Here is a 19,069-nt window from a genome sequence, read left to right on the forward strand (position 1 = left end):
ACTCGTCGACGTTAGCACAACACTCAACAAGTACATTCCTTTGTCCATTTCCGCTCGAACAGACTGCAAACTACCTGGCGTTCTATCGCCATGCTCTAAGACAAACTCTAACCTTAACCAACTTTGAAAGAGTGCCTAAGCTTAACAGTCTAAAGAACTTGCAGTCACAGCACGGCACGCTCTAAGACAAACAACAGTCCTAGTACCAGGAACCAAGCTAGAAGCTAGAATTGGAACATTAGAAATTGGATTCGGCCAATCAGAGATCGTCTCTGTGAAATTCTGCCATCGAAAAAAATACTGGCGTCGGCCAATCAGAGAGCGTCTCCGCGAAATGCGGCTATGGAAATTCTCACGGAAGTTCACGCTGCTTTCTAGACCGCTTCAAATCGCGCTCGGATTCCAACATAATAGTCATATTTCAACGCACAACGCCGTATGCACTGATTGGCTGTGACGGAGACAGCGATCAAACTGTGACGCGCAGTCAGAGCGCTATCGCTTCTTGCCCGGGCGAGAAATACGAAAAAATAAAAAAAAACGTCACTTCCTGCCCATGAAAACGCTGTTTTTTTTATTTAGATAATAACGTTATATTGTGCATTGGAAATACAAACATACTTAAAATGAGTAAATATTATTCATTTTAAACATGTTTATATTATTTATAGGGCTATAAAACAAAAAACAATTTTTTTTTTTTTTTTCTTCTCTCATTTAACAGGTGGGTCGGCGCCCTAGCGCCACCAGTGGCGAGCCGCCACTGCTAACAGTACTGCTGCTCCTTAATTTTTTTTTATTGATTGACATTTGTATTAACAGATTGCAGAATGGGTACAATACAGTACGGCTCAATACAAACAATTGAAAAATACTTTTGTCATTGATCCAAGGTAGAGAGAGAGAACTCGCACACGAATTAGGCCCTACCTAATTCTAATACCTAATAAACTACCTAATATACGAAATGCAGAGATGCATTTTATACCCCAAAATGTATAGATATGATTTTGTATACCCCAAAATGTAGACTAGTTAGTTGAACCGAGGTCTGCTATTATGGATCATGTGCCATAGACTATACAGGGCAGGCAGACGTTAAATAAATTATTGGTCCAAGTGGGAAGACAATATGTTGGTTATTGTTATCCTACCTTTAAAATGGATATGGTGATCCTTATTCTTTTTTTTCTCAATATACTCCTGAACTGGTTTTCTCAAGCAGCTCTTGTCCAAATGTATCTAGTTGTGAGACTAACCCTGATTCTGAATATTATGACATTTATAGAAATTAGATTATGTTTTGCCAACAAGTTGATAATGATTTTTTTTGGTGAAGCGCATATTATGACTTGTTTAGGACTCGAAACACAAAGGTTAGGACTTGGGACTCGACTTGGGACTTGTCAGTCTTGACTTGGGACTTGACTCGGGACTTGCCTGTCTTGACTTGGGACTTGACTCGGGACTTGAGTACCAAGACTTGAGACTGACTTGAGACTTGCAAAACAATGACTTGGTCCCACCTCTGTTGCTCTGTAACATTTCTCTTTTTGTTATAGGACCGACTAGTAGGATTTCAGTTTTGCCCTCATTTAATTTTAGGAAGTTGTTCGTCATCATTTGTTTATTGCTAAGAGACAGGCGGAAATGGAGTTTATAGCTGTGTGATCATTTGGTTCAGCGGACATGTACAATTGTGTGTCATCTGCGTAACTATGGAAACATACATTGTGTCTCCTCAATGTTCAATGTTCAATGCAATGTTCAATGCAAGTAAAGCACTTTAAACTTTAAGTATGACTAAATGCTTTCTTGACTATATATATAGTAACTGTTCCAAAATGCATAGATTTCTATGTATTTTAGGGGTTTGGGGGGCTAGCTCTTTTTAATATAAATGTCAGATTGTTTTATTTATTTCATAGATTTCTATGCATTTCAGGAGTTTGGGGGGCTGGCTCCCCCAAAATAATTAAATAACTTAACCCTAACCTAACCCTAAAACCGAAATAAAGTAAAAAAAAATAATAGTTACAAAATCTTTCAGTGCTCCCCTGTGCCCCAGTAGTGTGCTTGGTCTAGATACGCCCCTGGTGTGTGAGTGAGTGAACCATGCATTTGCGTGTCTTTGATCATCTAACATGCCTTGATATAAACATACACATGCACACTGTATGCACAGACACACAGACACACACACACACACACACACACACACACACACACACACACACACACACACACACACACACACACACACTGCGGTGTGGGCGCAGATTAGAGGGGAACAGGTTCCATGTTAAAGATGTGCTGATAGCAGCTTCTTCCACCAAGACACCTTCATTAACTGAGTCCAGTGTGTGTGTGTGTGTGTGTGTGTGTGTGTGTGTGTGTGTGTGTGTGTGTGTGTGTGTGTGTGTGTGTGTGTGTGTGTGTGTGTGTGTGTGAATACATTATTCATTGAAAGCCCCAGCAGTCCTGCTGACAGCACCTATATCATATCCTCCTCATCTACAAGCAGTTGTGTTTGCAGCCAGATAGAAAGGACCATCTGAGCATGTGTGAGGGTTGGGGCAGGGGTGGAGGGTGGAGGCAGGTGGGGTGTGTGAGGGTGGAAATGTTTGAGGGTGTGTGAGGGTGGTTTGAGGGTGTGTGGGGGTGGTTTGAGGGTGTGTGAGGGTCGTTTGAGGGTGTGTGAGGGTCGTTTGAGGGTGTGTGGGGGTGTGTGAGGGTGTGTGAGGGTGGTTTGAGGGTGTGTGAGGGTGTGTGGGGGTGTGTGGGGGTGGTTTGTGGGTGTGGTTTGAGGGTGTGTGGGGGTGGTTTGAGGGTGTGTGGGGGTGGTTTGAGGGTGTGTGGGGGTGGTTTGAGGGTGTGTGGGGGTGGTTTGAGGGTGTGTGGGGTGGTTTGAGGGTGTGTGAGGGTGTGTGGGGGTGTGTGAGTGTGTGTGAGGGTCGTTTGAGGGTGTGTGGGGGTGGTTTGATGGTGTGTGGGGGTGGTTTGAGGGTGTGTGAGGGTGTGTGGGGGTGTGTGGGGGTGGTTTGTGGGTGTGTGGGGGTGGTTTGATGGTGTGTGGGGGTCGTTTGAGGGTGTGTGAGGGTAGTTTGAGGGTGTGTGAGGGTCGTTTGAGGGTGTGTGAGGGTCGTTTGAGGGTGTGTGAGGGTCATTTGAGGGTGTGTGAGGGTCGTTTGAGGGTGTGTCAGGGTCATTTGAGGTTGTGTGAGGGTCATTTGAGGGTGTGTCAGGGTCATTTGAGGGTGTGTGAGGGTCATTTGAGGGTGTGTGAGGGTCGTTTGAGGGTGTGTCAGGGTCATTTGAGGTTGTGTGAGGGTGGAAACGTTTGAGGGTGTGTGAGTGTTGTTTGAGGGTGTGTGAGTGTTGTTTGAGGGTGTGTGAGTGTTGTTTGAGGGTGTGTGAGTGTTGTTTGAAGGGGCTGTTCTTTTGCTGGCACAAATATGATAAAGCCATCCCCCTTGTTCGCTCTAGGTTTTGAGTGTGTCTCTCCGTGTGAGGGTCGTCTGACGGTGTGTGAGGGTGTGTGGGGGTGGTTTGAGGGGGTGTGGGGGTGGATTGAGGGTGTGTGAGGGTGTGTGGGGGTGGTTTGAGGGGGTGTGTGGGGGTGTGTGGGGGTGTGTGTGAGGGTGTGTGGGGGTGGTTTGAGGGTGTGTAGGGGTGGATTGAGGGTGTGTGAGGGTGTGTGGGGGTGTGTGAGGGTGTGTGAGGGTGTGTGGGGTGTGTGGGGGTGGTTTGAGGGTGTGTGAGGGTGTGTGAGGGTGTGTGGGGGTGGTTTGAGGGGGTGTGTGGGGGTGTGTGGGGGTGTGTGAGGGTGTGTGGGGTGGTTTGAGGGTGTGTGGGGTGTGAGAGGGTGGTTTGAGGGTGTGTGAGGTGTGTGAGGGTGGTTTGAGGGTGTGTGAGGGTGGTGAGGGGGTGTGTGAGGGTGTGTGGGGTGTGAGAGGGTGTGTGAGGGTGTGTGAGTGTTGTTTGAGGGTGTGTGAGTGTTGTGTGAGGGTGTGTGAGTGTTGTTTGAGGGTGTGTGAGTGTTGTTTGAAGGGGCTGTTCTTTTGCTGGCACAAATATGATAAAGCCATCCCCCTTGTTCGCTCTAGGTTTTGAGTGTGTCTCTCCGTGTGAGGGTCGTCTGACGGTGTGTGAGGGTGTGTGGGGGTGGTTTGAGGGGGTGTGGGGGTGGATTGAGGGTGTGTGAGGGTGTGTGGGGGTGGTTTGAGGGGGTGTGTGGGGGTGTGTGGGGGTGTGTGTGAGGGTGTGTGGGGGTGGTTTGAGGGTGTGTAGGGGTGGATTGAGGGTGTGTGAGGGTGTGTGGGGGTGTGTGAGGGTGTGTGGGGTGTGTGGGGGTGGTTTGAGGGTGTGTGGGGGTGGTTTGAGGGTGTGTGAGGGTGTGTGAGGGTGTGTGGGGGTGGTTTGAGGGGGTGTGTGGGGGTGTGTGGGGGTGTGTGAGGGTGTGTGGGGTGGTTTGAGGGTGTGTGAGGGTGTGTGGGGTGTGTGTGAGGGTGTGTGGGGGTGGATTGAGGGTGTGTGAGGGTGTGTGGGGGTGTGTGAGGGTGTGTGAGGGTGTGTGGGGTGTGTGGGGGTGGTTTGAGGGTGTGTGGGGGTGGTTTGAGGGTGTGTGAGGGTGTGTGGGGTGTGTGAGGGTGTGTGAGGGTGTCTGAGGGTGTGTGAGGGTGCGTGGGGGTGTGTGAGGGTGTTTGAGGGTGTGTGAGGGTGTGTGAGGGTGTGTGAGGGTGTGTGAGGATGTGTGAGGATGTGTGGGGGTGGTTTGAGGGTGTGTGAGGGTGTGTGAGTGTGTGTGAGGGTGTCTGAGGGTGTGTGGGGGTGTGTGAGGGTGTGTGAGGGTGTGTGAGGGTGTGTGAGGGTGCGTGGGGGTGTGTGAGGGTGTGTGAGGGTGTGTGAGGGTGTGTGAGGGTGTGTGAGGATGTGTGGGGGTGTGTGAGGGTGTGTGAGGGTGTGTGAGGGTGCGTGGGGGTGTGTGAGGGTGTGTGAGGGTGTGTGAGGGTGTGTGAGGGTGTGTGAGGGTGTGTGAGGGTGTGTGAGGATGTGTGGGGGTGGTTTGAGGGTGGTGAGGGTGTGTGAGGGTGGTGAGGGTGTGTGTGAGGGTGGTGAGGGTGTGTGAGGGTGTGTGAGGGTGTGTGAGGATGGTTTGAGGGTGTGTGAGGGTGTGTGAGGGTGGTGAGGGTGGTGAGGGTGTGTGAGGGTGGTGAGGGTGGTGAGGGTGTGTGTGAGGGTGGTTTGATAAGATAAGATATTCCTTGATTGATCTCCTTGGGGAAATTCAGGCATCATAGCAGCATGGGGGGTGGGATGGGGGGGTACAGGTAGTAAAAACAACAGTGTAAACAATAAGTCAATATAATTTACTATCTAACTAACTGAAATATACAGTATTCACAGTGTCACATAAGGTGCAGTGTGCATAAGGTAGTGTTATAATTGACTATCTAACTAACTGAAATATACAGTATTCACAGTGTCACATAAGGTGCAGTATGCATAAGGTAGTGTTATAATTTACTATCTAACTAACTGAAATATACAGTATTCACAGTATTGAGGGGGCTGTTCTGGGTTTTGAGCATGTATCTCCTTGTTAACTATGGATTCAGAGTTGAATAAGACATAGTTGTGGGGGGACATATTATATATTCTTGTAACGGACCACTTGAGATTTGTGTGCCTTGAAATGAGGAATTTCGATACCCGTAGGCCTACATAAATCTGTCCCTATTGGCGCACCGTAGATCAAGACAGCTGTTAACGTAGTCGGCGGCAGGAACGTTTGGTGCGTCTTTATATCGCTCTGTATTCCTGTGCGACTTTAACTTTTGTATTGACCGTGTTTTTAAACCAAAGAAAGGACCTTTGCGGATTATCTTTGCATTCCTTGGAGAGCACAGCAAGGTATGCTTTGTTGTTTATTAATTATGGTTGTAACTTGTAGAAAGAAATTTGTGAATGAATGATTTGTCTGTGTAGGAATGTAATCCAATGTTATTATGTTATGTTATTAGTGTTTGTACTGTACTGTGGAAACCATTATGTGAAATGTTTGTTTGTCTGTTTATGTACGTTTCCAATACAGTGTTCACGGTGCTAAGATGATGTCACGGATGGAAATTAAATAAAGAACGGTCCAGCCTCCTCATGTTACTCTCCGGCGAGGCATCTGAAGAGATCCAAGTTGATCGCCGGCCCGGAAAACGCGTGGAATATATATTTACAGTACCCAACGCTGAATCAATAAATGCGATCGATATTTGGAATGGCGATCAGGAATTGGAATAATCTTTTTGGAGAACATCTGATATGAGGTAAGGAATCTATTTTACCAGTCTTAGGGTAATCGGATCTATTTTGACCTATATATCAACGTGTCCCATATGTGTGTGTGTGTGGCTGTGAGTGTGTGCTCGCTGATCAGGAAATGAGAATATATTTTTCAGATAGCTTCTGTAGCGTGCATAAGTACACATATACTATCGATAATCTAGCGTTTATTTGAAAACGATTCATAAATAGGCCGAAAAATGACAACGTGTATGCCAGAATATTCCAGTAAATGCCGTTTATCACGGAATCTTTATATTTTCCTGAAAAACTAGGGCTTTTCAAAATGCTATAAAACGGAAATGAACCGATTAAAAAACAATCCGTCTCGACAATATTGACTGCAAACAAGTCATTGATAAACGACGGGAAGATTAGACACATAGCCATAATTTAAGACAGAGATTATGCGTTTACAACGCTATCATTGAAGTGGGTGCTGGCATTCAACGGCAGTAAGGCGCACCGCATCGCCGGTAATCAAAGTGTTAAACAACACACTTTTTGTGGGTGTAGCACAACACATTTTAAATTCATTATTTCCTTCCCTGTCTGGCTACCCCACACCCAAGAGTAAATAAAACCTTACAAACTGGGCAGTACATTAGGTAGGCAGTGTTCCTGGCTCCAAAAAGCACAGATAATTGATTAATCAAAGCTAATTGCGTTGCTTGTGTCCCCCCTGAGACATCACACACTGCTATCATTCTGAACAGCCTGTTTTTGTTAATGTGAAGACTTGAAACCCTGGCCAAACAGTAAGGACTATCTAAATAATGTCCCCCTGCGCCTAAATAACGTTTCAAACAGCCAAATCCATACAAAGACAAAACCCATTTCCACAACATATCTTTCACATGTATACCTTGATCTGACAAAACTGAATCACATATATTTTGATAGCCCAGTTTGTTCTGAAAATAAATATGTACATTTACATTTACATTTACATTTAGTCATTTAGCTGACGCTTTTATCCAAAGCGACTTACAAGTTCTGTACGACAAGCCATCAGGAAGGGCACAACTCTATCAGCTGAGTAACAATGTTCGCCAAAGTGTTGAGTGCTACAGTGTAGGTTAGTTTATTAGGACAAGTGCATGACAGTATGGTTAGTTAGGGTTAGATTTTTTTTTTTTTTTTTTTTTTTTTAATTCAGATAATGGTTGAAGAAGTGCGTCTTTAGTCGACGGCGAAAGATTGGACGTGTTTCGGCTGTCCTAACTGGGGTGGGTAGTTCATTCCACCATTGTGGGGCAAGGACTGAGAATAGGCGACTTCTCTTTGATGACCCTCCCGGAGCTTGGATAGGAGTAGGTCTGAGGCGGCCAGAAGAAGCAGAGCGTAGGGGTCTTGAGGGTGTGTAGTTAGAGACCATTGACCGGAGGTAGGCGGGAGCAGTTCCCTTTGCCGCACGGTATGCTAGGTCGAGGGCCTTGAAGCGGATTCGTGCAGCAATGGGGAGCCAGTGCAGGTCCCTAAGAAGTGGGGTGACATGGGCCGACTTCGGTAGGTTTGAGATCAGGCGGGCCGCTGCGTTCTGAATGAGTCGCATCACTTCATTGCACAATACAGGGTTGGGGTTTTACAAAAGTGTTATAAAAGTTGACCAGGCAAACCTGTAGCTGTAGCCAACTCCTGCACCCAAAAACACACACACCACTTAATACTTTGCAATTGACTGAAATGTATCGTTTAAGAATTCCGGGAAAGGAAATGATGGGAATACCCAACCATGTGAGAGAGAAGCAGCGGCCATTGTAGAAATGCAGCCACCCTGCATCTAAGCTGCATTAGTACTGCATGGGTTACAGTACACTGCTGCAAAGCTCTATACGTGAAGCAGCTCTTAGAGTCAGCAATGGTACCTACTCGACTCTACTCAACTCTACTCTACTCTGCCTTTTCGGTTTTCCATTGCCGTCCGTGTTTGTTCCAGAGCCAGCCCGGCTGTGCCTCCCTTTTGTGTTGGTAGTTTGGTTGAGTTAGTAAACATCTCTTCTTTAAGCATCACCCCTCGTCTCTGCCTCCGTTCCTTCTTCCTTGTCTGCATACTGTGTTCTCACCTTCATCATCACCCCCAATCGTAACAACCAGGTATCAAAAGCGAGTAGAGTCCACCATGCAGTGGAAAAGCGGCATATAACTCAAGCCTGTCACCCACACATTTAATCAGTGGTGCGTGTGTGCGTTGGCGCTCACGGTATTCATGGAACCAATACACAAGTGCCTCTGCCAATGGGGGGGGGGCAGATTAGTTTCACTTTGGCTAACAAGGTGATTTTCGAATGGAAAAATACACTTGGAATAAAATGGAACCCCCCCCCCACCCAAAAATAAATAAAATGTATAGCCGCCAGTGTTTGTCCTGCACTGTGTGAGGGTGAACGTACAGTATAATACCCAGTGGTGTTGAGCAGAGGAGGACTTCAGAAGAGAGGTAGAATGATCAAACATCAGATCCACTGAGGCCCCTCTGGTGAGTTCAGTCTAATTGAACCAACGTGTCACTACACTAAAGAATGCCTACGAGGCTGAAAGCAAACAGCCTCATGCAACTAGTGTGAACTTAAGTGTTTTGTGTGTGTGTGTGTGTGTGTGTGTGTGTGTGTGTGTGTGTGTGTGTGTGTGTGTGTGTGTGTGTGTGTGTGTGTGTGTGTGTGTGTGTGTGTCCAGGTGGTGGTGGGTGTGCATTTATTGGTGTAATGTGGAGGGATATACTGACTCCACACAAACAACACCACACAAACACCCTTCTCTTCCTCTTTCCTCTCAGCCTCTTTCCTCTCAGCCTCCCTTTCCTCCCAGCCTATCTTTCCTCTCAGCCTCCCTTTCCTCTCAGCCTCTCTTTCCCCTCTCCCCCTCTTTTCTTTCAGCCTCTCTTTCCTCTCAGCCTATCTTTCCTCTCAGCCTCTCTTTCCCCTCTCCCCCTCTTTTCTTTCAGCCTCTCTTTCCTCTCAGCCTATCTTTCCTCTCAGCCTCTCTTTACCCTCTCCCCCTCTTTTCTTTCAGCATCTCTTTCCTCCCAGCCTCTCTTTCCTCCCAGCCTCTCTTTCCTCTCTCCCCCTCTTTCCTCCCAGCCTCTCTTTCCTCCCAGCCTCTCTTTCCTCTCTCCCCCTCTTTCCTTTCAGCCTCTCTTTCCTCTCAGCCTCTCTTTTTTCTCTCCCCCTCTTTCCTCTCAGCCTCTCTTTCCTCTCAGCCTCTCTTTACCCTCTCCCCCTCTTTTCTTTCAGCATCTCTTTCCTCCCAGCCTCTCTTTCCTCCCAGCCTCTCTTTCCTCCCAGCCTCTCTTTCCTCTCTCCCCCTCTTTCCTCCCAGCCTCTTTTTCCTCCCAGCCTCTCTTTCCTCTCTCCCCCTCTTTCCTTTCAGCCTCTCTTTCCTCTCAGCCTCTCTTTTTTCTCTCCCCCTCTTTCCTCTCAGCCTCTCTTTCCTCCCAGCCCCTCTTTCCTCCCAGCCCCTCTTTCCTCTCAGCCTCTCTTTCCTCCCAGCCTCTCTTTCCTCTCAGCCTCTCTTTCCTCTCAGCCTCTCTTTCCTCCCAGCCTCTCTTTCCTCTCAGCCTCTCTTTCCTCTCAGCCTCTCTTTCCTCTCAGCCTCTCTTTCCTCCCAGCCTCTCTTTCCTCTCAGCCTCTCTTTCCTCCCAGCCTCTCTTTCCTCCCAGCCCCTCTTTCCTCTCAGCCTCTCTTTCCTCCCAGCCTCTCTTTCCTCTCAGCCTCTCTTTCCTCTCAGCCTCTCTTTCCTCCCAGCCTCTCTTTCCTCTCTCCCCCTCAGCCTAGCTTTCCTCTCAGCCTCTCTTTTCTCTTTCCCCCTATTTCCTCTCAGCCTCTCTTTCCTCTCAGCCTCTCTTTCCTCTCTCCCCCTCTTTCCTCTCAGCCTCTCTTTCCTCTTTCCCCCTCAGCCTATCTTTCCTATCAGCCTCTCTTTCCTATTTCCCCCTCTTTCCTCCCAGCCTATCTTTCCTCCCAGCCTCTCTTTCCTATCAGCTTCTCTTTCCTCCCAGCCTCTCTTTCCTCTTGGTCTCTCTTTCCTCTTTCCCCCTCTTTCCTCTCAGCCTCTATTTCCCCTCTGTCCATCTTTTCTTTCAGCCTATATTTCCTCTCTGTCCCTCTTTCCTTTCAGCCTCTATTTCCTCTCAGCCTCTCTTTTCTCTCTCCCCCTCTTTCCTCTCAGCCTCTCTCTCTCTTTCCTCTCAATTGTTTTCCTTTCTCTCTCCCATTCTCCTTTTATTTCTATATATCTGCCCTTCTCTCTCTCTCTCTCCAGTGTTTCCTCAGGCTATTGTGAATGTGACTGTTCCCAGCCAACCAACCTCTCGGTCAGACACAGTCATATTAATCAAACCCACAGTGCGCTCTCTCTCTCTCTCTCGCTCTCTCTCTCTCGATCTCGCTCTCTCTCGCTCTCTCTACCTCTCTCTCTCTCTCTCTCTCCTCGCTCGACTCTATTCTCCTACTTTATCTTTCTTGCTTTCTCAATATCGCATGCTGTCTCAGCAGTTTCCATTGGAAAATCTACTGATATGAACTGATAACCACCCCCATCTAGCCACCCTCCTTCCTCCCCTCCTTGCTCCCCTCCCCCTCATTCCCTCCCTCCCTCCCTTCCTTTGTACCACCACCACGCACACGGATTCTTGGAAGTAGTTCAAGCTACAAAAGGGCGCTCCCACACCTAGAAGCGGGTGGCCTTCTTTGAATAGACCACCAAGTGTTAGTTATATCCTGCCCCATTTTGATGATGGTAAAAAAAACAATAAACACTTTCTTAAAGGGTACATTCTGTATTGACCATATTCACATGGAGGCAATTTTGCTCTTAAGTAATGCTCAGGTTTGGAGTTCTTTCCACCCTGGCTGACTGACTAATTAGCTGACTGACTGATTGGCTGACTGACTGATTAGCTGACTGACTGATTGGCTGACTGACTGATTAGCTGACTGACTGATTGGCTGACTGACTGACCGACCGACTGACTGACCATGGCAACCCATGGTACCTCTCCTCCTGTCCTATCCATGTAAAGAGTGGGATCCCCAGTAGGAGTCTTACATGTCTGCTATGGTCATTAGAGGTCATTCATCATAGCCTTGGGTTTGAATGGTTAACTTTGTAAGGTATGTAATATGTGCCAGGAGCATAAATGAACAGCAAGGAAAATATAATGGAAAACATTAAGAATGTATGAGAAGGCTTTGTAGCTAAGTCCGTTCAGTATGAACATGGTCATGTTAATTTAAAGGACTTTCTAAGATCTCCTCCCTCTCCTCCCTCCCTCTAATCTGTCCTCTGCTCCTCCCGTCTCCTCTCCTCCCTCCCTGCCACCCCTCCTCTCCTCCCTCCCTGCCACCCCTCCTCTCCTCCCTCCCTGCCACCCCTCCTCTCCTCCCTCCCTCTAATCTGTCCTCTGCTCTTCCCGTCTCCTCTCCTCCCTCCCTGCCACCCCTCCTCTGCTCCCTCCCTCTAATCTGTCCTCTGCTCCTCCCGTCTCTTCCCTCCCTCCCTGCCACCCCTCCTCTCCTCCCGCCCTCAAATCTGTCTTCTACTCCTCCCGTCTCTTCCCTCCCTCCCTGCCACCCCATCCCCTCTCTCACTACCTCTAATCTGTCTTCTCCTTCTGTCTCATCCCTCCCTCCGCCTCTCCCCCCTGTCACCCCCTCCTCTCGCTCACTCCCTTGAATCTGTCCTCTCCTCCTGTCTCTTCCCTCCTTCCCTCCCTCCTCATGTCTCTTCCCTTCCTCCCTCCCTCCTCATGTATCTTCCCTCCCTCCCTCTCTCTCTCCCCTCATGTCTCTTCCCTCCCTCCCTCCCTCCCTCCTCATTTATCTTCCCTCCCTCCCTCTCTCTCTCCCCTCATGTCTCTTCCCTCCCTTCCTCCCTCCCTCCTCATGTATCTTCCCTCCCTCCCTCTCTCTCTCCCCTCATGTCTCTTCCCTCCCTCCCTCCTCATGACTCTTCCCTCCCTCCCTCCCTCCCTCCTCATTTATCTTCCCTCCCTCCCTCTCTCTCTCTCCTCCTGTCTCTTCCCTCCTTCCCTCCCTCCTCATGACTCTTCCCTCCCTCCCTCCCTCCTCATTTATCTTCCCTCCCTCCCTCTCTCTCTCCCCTCATGTCTCTTCCCTCCCTCCCTCCCTCCCTCCCCATGTCTCTTCCCTCCCTCCCTTCCTCCCTCTCTCTCTCATGTCTCTTCCCTCCCTCCATCCCTCTTCATGTCTCTTCCCTCCTTCCCTCTCCCTCCCTCCTCATGTCTCTTCCCTCCCTCCCTTCCTCCCTCCCTCTCTCTCTATCCTCCTGTGTCTTCCCTCCCTCCCTCTCTCTCTCCTCCTCCCTCCATCAGAGATGTGGACATAAAGCCATGTGTTACAGTGGCCGTCTCTGCCGCTCTGGGAGCTACAGTACCTTCCATTGCTCCCCGTTGACTTACTGCGTAGGTTTTAATTACTTTCTTCAATTACGTCGACTTGGCTTCAGCATACAGCCCATAATCTCTGTCATTTTCCTCCATTAAGGCTCTCGGCACCCATCAATCATTGCCTACTTTTAAATACTTTCAGTCTCTTAAAGTGCCTGGTGTGTGTGTGTGTGTGTGTGTGTGTGTGTGTGTGTGTGTGTGTGTGTGTGTGTGTGTGTGTGTGTGTGTGTGTGTGTGCGTGCGTGCGTGCGTGCGTGTGCGTGTGTGTGGGTGTATGACAAATTTGATAAAAAAGAGACAAAGATTTGACATAATCTTTATCGCCAGGTTGCGGTAAAGTAGGTCAGGTTGGATAAGATACACAAGCAAGTCGAGCCACAAAAACAACCACAAGAAGAGGCGTTGATATGATGACTGTTTCAGTGGTTATCTGAGATGGTAGTGTGCTGATACAAATATCACACACAGTCACGCAGGCGCGTGCCCATACACATGCACACAGGCACACACACATGTTCATGTACTGTGGGGACTTTCCCATAGATGTATTATTCCATAACCCCTTACCTTCCATAACCTTAACCATGGTAAATGGACTGCAATCATATCTATTCATCATAACCTTAACCATAACCACTACATGTCGAACACTAAACATTATTCTAACCTTAACCTAACCTTAACCATAACTACTACATGTCTAACAATAAACATTATCCTAACCTTAACCTAACCTTAACCATAACCACTACATGTCGAACACTAAACATTATCCTAACCTTAACCTAACCTTAACCATAACCACTACATGTCGAACACTAAACATTATCCTAACATTAACCTAACCTTAACCATAACTACTACATGTCTAACCCTAAAATAGCTAATTTACCTTGTAGGATAATGGACAATGTCCCCAAAACAAAATAATTTTTCATCCCATGCAGGGATATTTGGTCCCACCCACCCACACACACACACACACACACACACACACACACACACACACACACACACACACACACACACACACACACACAGGGGGTACTACCTGCTCTTTGACAGAGGCGAGGATGGAGGAGGTGGTCTCGGCCTCAGAGCCGTTGGAGGCGGGCATCACAGGGGGCACCATGGCCCCCTTCTCCTGCTCCACAGGTTGGTCTGGGACCGGCATCGCTGCTACACAAACACACACAGAGGAATACACACGTAAGAAAAAGCGGCACATATGCATACAGAAAGATTGACTTTTTAATAAAGAGAGAAACATCATTTTTGCCTCTGAGTGCAATATTGATATCTGAGTGGTTCTCACTCTTCCTTTCTCTTTTCCCCTCTCTCCCTTTCCTTCTCTCTCCCTTGTTTATTGTTGTCCTTGTATACTATTGTCATTTTGTATTTTATTTACTTGTATGCATGTACATAACCTTGTTTTTGTTACAGCCTCCCACCCCCCCTTCCCACAAAAGGCCTTTGCTTTTTGGACAGACTGCTTTTGTATATAAGAATGTTCTTAATTGCATGCCTGGATTAATAAAGGTTAAATTTAATAAAAAAATTAAATATCCCTATCAACTGAATAAATGACGTGCTTATTCCACAAACAAGGTTTGGTCAAGGTGGTTAACCTTGATCAAACGTCATCACAACAACTCATCTAGTCTGTATGCATGTTTCAACAATGGGCAGGTAGCCAGTCAGTTGGGGACATTCGCTACTGTAGGCCGGCCCCTCCCGCTTCAGCAAAAAAAGAAACAAAAAAAGGTTCTCACCCGTTCATTTGAATAAAAGCATGATATTTCAGTTACTCTGTCAGCGACAATCGATTAACACCGTCATTACTTGATCTGAGTGTGATCTCTAACTTCCTCCTGTGACAGAGAGAGAGTGGTGAAGAACTCAAGGGTGCAAATTAATGAACACTTCTGTCTGAAAGAAACAGATGCTGTGCTCTGTTACACACACACTGATAAATAGTTTACGTTATTAACATACATCATCATCTGTGAGAGAAAAACACACAGAAGGAGAGAGGTAGAGAGAGAGAGAGAGAGAGAGAGAGAGAGAGAGAGAGAGAGAGAGAGAGAGAGAGAGAGAAAGAAAGGTAGAGAGAGAGGGGTAGGGAGAGAACGAGTTATAGAGATAGATATACAGTAGAGAGAGGGGTAGAGCCAGAGAGCCAGAGAGAGAGGTGTAGAGAGAGAGTTAGATAGAGACAGAGAGAGGTACTGTAGAGCGAGACAGAGAGGTAGAGAGAGAGAAAAGAGACCATGGGGACTGGATTTAGTCAATACGGCAGCCTTGGCTTCAGCAGAAGACTAAATAATGAAGTAAAACTAGACCGATAATGAAGTCTCTTACTTTACCACTTGTGATCTGTTCCTGCCTCACCGTGGCATTAACACTCCCTGTGAGAAAGATCCTTGGATGAACCGCGGTGGAAATACATGAGCACTGGTTCTGACGGTTCTAAAGATACATGAGCTACAGCACTGGTTCTGAAGATACATGAGCTACAGCACTGGTTCTGAAGGTTCTGAAGATACATGAGCTACAGCACTGGTTCTGAAGGTTCTGAAGATACATGAGTTACAGCACTGGTTCTGAAGGTTCTGAAGATACATGAGTTACAGCACTGGTTCTGAAGGTTCTGAAGATACATGAGCTACAGCACTGGTTCTGAAGGTTCTGAAGATACATGAGATACAGCCCTGGTTCTGAAGATACATGAGATACGGAGGTCAACCTACACTACCTTAGACTTACTGCACCTTATGTGGATACTGTGATACTGTGAATAATGTATATTTCAGTGGATACTGTGATACTGTGAATAATGTATACTCAGTAGATAGTAAATTATAACACTACCTTATGCATACTGCACCTTATGTGACACTGTGAATAATGTGAATATTTCTTCAGCTAGTCAGATAGTAAATTATATTGACCATATTGACCAAATTGTTTTCACTGCCTGTGTTGTTTTTACTATCTGTACACTGTGTTGTTGTTTTACTACCTGTACCCCCCCCCCCCTCCCCCACATGCTGCTATGATGCCTGAATTTCCCCAAGGGGATCAATAAAGGAATATCTTATCTTATCTTATCTTATCTTATCTTATACAGCCCTGGTTCTGAAGATACATGAGATACAGCCCTGGTTCTGAAGATACATGAGCTACTGCACTGGTTCTGAAGATACATGAGCTACTGCACTGGTTCTGAAGATACATGAGCTACTGCACTGGTTCTGAAGATACATGAACTACAACCCTGGTTCTGAAGATACATGAGCTACTGCACTGGTTCTGAAGATACATGAGCTACTGCACTGGTTCTGAAGATACATGAACTACAACCCTGGTTCTGAAGGTTCTGAAGATACATGAGATACAGCCCTGGTTCTGAAGATACATGAGCTACTGCACTGGTTCTGAAGATACATGAGCTACTGCACTGGTTCTGAAGATACATGAACTACAGCCCTGGTTCTGAAGGTTCTGAAGATACATGAGATACAGCCCTGGTTCTGAAGGTTCTGAAGATACATGAGATACAGCCCTGGTTCTGAAGATACATGAGATACAGCCCTGGTTCTGAAGATACATGAGCTACAGCCCTGGTTCTGAAGATACATGAGCTACAGCCCTGGTTCTGAAGATACATGAGCTACAGCCCTGGTTCTGACGATACATGAGCTACAGTCCTGGTTCTGAAGATACATGAGCTACAGCCCTGGTTCTGAAGATACATGAGCTACAGCCCTGGTTCTGAAGGTTCTGAAGATACATGAGCTACAGCCCTGGTACTGAAGGTTCTGAAGATACATGAGATACAGCCCTGGTTCTGACGGTTCTGAAGATACATGAGATACAGCACTGGTTCTGACGATACATGAGCTACAGCCCTGGTTCTGAAGGTTCTGAAGATACATGAGATACAGCCCTGGTTCTGACGGTTCTGAAGATACATGAGATACAGCACTGGTTCTGACGGTTCTGAAGATACATGAGCTACAGCCCTGGTTCTGAAGGGTCTGAAGGAAGATGAGCTACAGAACTGGTACAGAGCATATGTGTGTAGGTTTTTAGATAACAGGTATTAAGGGTATATCCTATATAAGACAATTAACTAAAATGTGATTTCATTGGATGTGCACTGTCAACTAATGCTTGTATATCTTATCGTGTGTTGTCATGTTTGTTTATGTGTTTGTTTAAAAAAAATAATAAAAAAATAAAATACAAAAAAAAGAACTGGTTCTGAAGATACATGAGCTACTGCACTGGTTCTGAAGATACATGAGCTACTGCACTGGTTCTGAAGGTTCTGAAGATACATGAGCTACAGCCCTGGTTCTGAAGGTTCTGAAGATACATGAGTTACAGCACTGGTTCTGAAGGTTCTGAAGATACATGAGCTACAGCACTGGTTCTGAAGGTTCTGAAGATACATGAGTTACAGCATTGGTTCTGAAGGTTCTGAAGATACATGAGTTACAGCCCTGGTTCTGAAGGTTCTGAAGATACATGAGCTACAGCACTGGTTCTGAGCAAAGTTCGGATATGCAATTGTATTATTAAAGGGGCATTTTGACGATTTTTTTACCTGAATTATTCCGTGTAATCTACAGGAATGACAAGGAACAGGACCCAGCTACATCGCAGATTCTCTAGTCAACTATGTGCCCTCTGTCTAGAACATTGCGATCATCTACTACTGGTCTATTGAAGGTTCCAAGCCACAGCCTAAAGAGAATCTGGGATGAAGCCGTTGCAAACTATGCACCAAGGTTATGGAACACACTACCTATGGACATTAGGGAAGCTAATGTGGAGCTAATATTTTTTTTAAATAAGCTAAAAACATACATATTCACCTCTTCGCCTTCTAATACACTCTGTTGATTGTACTGTAGCACTATTTTACTCTGTCCATTCTATTTTATTGCACTGCACTTTGCATCATTTTACTTAACTTTTTATTGCACTGCACTGTTGCATAATTTTACTATCTACTCTATTCTACTATTTTATTGCACTGTACTATTTTACTCTGTCTATTACTTTTTATTACAGGTTCAAAACTGTCGGGTATTAAACTGTGTGGGTATCAAACAAGAAAGACTGTCAGGCTTTAAAACTGTGTAGGACCCAGGCCTAGAACTGCACCCTGAGTGGGAGGTGCGAAGGGTCAAAGTGGGTATCAAACCGGAGGGAAGGTTTTAAACTGTGGATACAAAACAGAAGGTAAAGACGACTTTAAACTGTTAAACAGTAATCCAGAACTATTTTATTTATTGCACTGTAAAAAAAACTGTGATTTTATGTCTGCACTTTATGTGCACTATTTTACTCTGTATTCTATCTTACTCTTTATTATTGTCTATTTAAAACTGAATCAAAACTGTGATTTTATGTCTGCACTTTATGTGCTCATTTTATGCCTGTCTTTTTTTCTGTTGTGAAGCACTTTGAGCTGCAGTTTCTTTATGAAAGGTGCTATACAAATAAAGTGTATTATTATATTACATTAATCTGACGTAAAACTAGTGTGTTCTGTGTCTTGGCCGTATCGGTCTACCGAGAAACTCCCCCGGACGGAGAGCAGACCTCTAGTGAACTCCCAATGCTACTTCTTCAACTATTTCTTCGACTTGTCTCGAGTTGAGCCTAGTGCAGCTGAAAACAGTTGAGGCAATAGTGTCAGTAAGCCAGTCAAACCTACTGTGAGCTACTGTAGCCAAGTAGCCAGTCAGCTTGACAGCAAAGTGATAAATTAGGCACCCAGAGTCAAATCAATCAAGAGAGACAGTTGGAAAACAGCACGAAAGTCCATCAGCAATCCAGGTGTCTAGTCAGTCATTCAGTCGGCCGGCCATACAGCCAGTCAGCAAGACAGCTACCCAGTCAGTCATGGAACCAGACAGACAGACAGAACATTTTGAAAGATGAGACAGAGAGAGGAGACAGACAGACAGACAGACAGACAGACAGACAGACAGACAGACAGACAGACAGACAGACAGACAGACAGACAGACAGACAGACAGACAGACAGACAGACAGACAGACAGACAGACAGACAGACAGACAGAGAGATGAGACAGACAGACAGACAGACAGACAGACAGACAGACAGACAGACAGACAGACAGACAGACAGACAGACAGACAGAACATAAAGAACATAAACAGACAGACAGACAGACAGACAGAACATAAAGAACATAAACAGACAGACAGACAGACAGACAGACAGAACAGAAATAACTTAAACAGAGAGACAGACAGACAGACAGAGAGACAGACAGACAGAGA

At 46.4% G+C, this 19,069-nt stretch overlaps 1 protein-coding gene across 1 annotated transcript in view; it reads right to left on the bottom strand.

Annotated features, from left to right (window-relative positions):
• The window catches only part of ctnnd2a (catenin (cadherin-associated protein), delta 2a), a gene marked incomplete at both ends in the record, with an annotated part of 886,308 nt that extends 872,389 nt beyond the window's left edge, over positions 1-13,919 (bottom strand). The window contains one exon of the mRNA XM_084325908.1: positions 13,797-13,919. Within this exon, the coding sequence (XP_084182034.1) occupies positions 13,797-13,919 (123 nt within the window). The remainder of the gene's footprint in view (positions 1-13,796) is intronic.
• Positions 13,920-19,069: the final 5,150 nt, after the last annotated feature.

Source organism: Notolepis coatsorum (assembly GCF_963971535.1).
Source record: "Notolepis coatsorum genome assembly, chromosome: 12".
NCBI lineage: Eukaryota > Metazoa > Chordata > Actinopteri > Aulopiformes > Paralepididae > Notolepis > Notolepis coatsorum.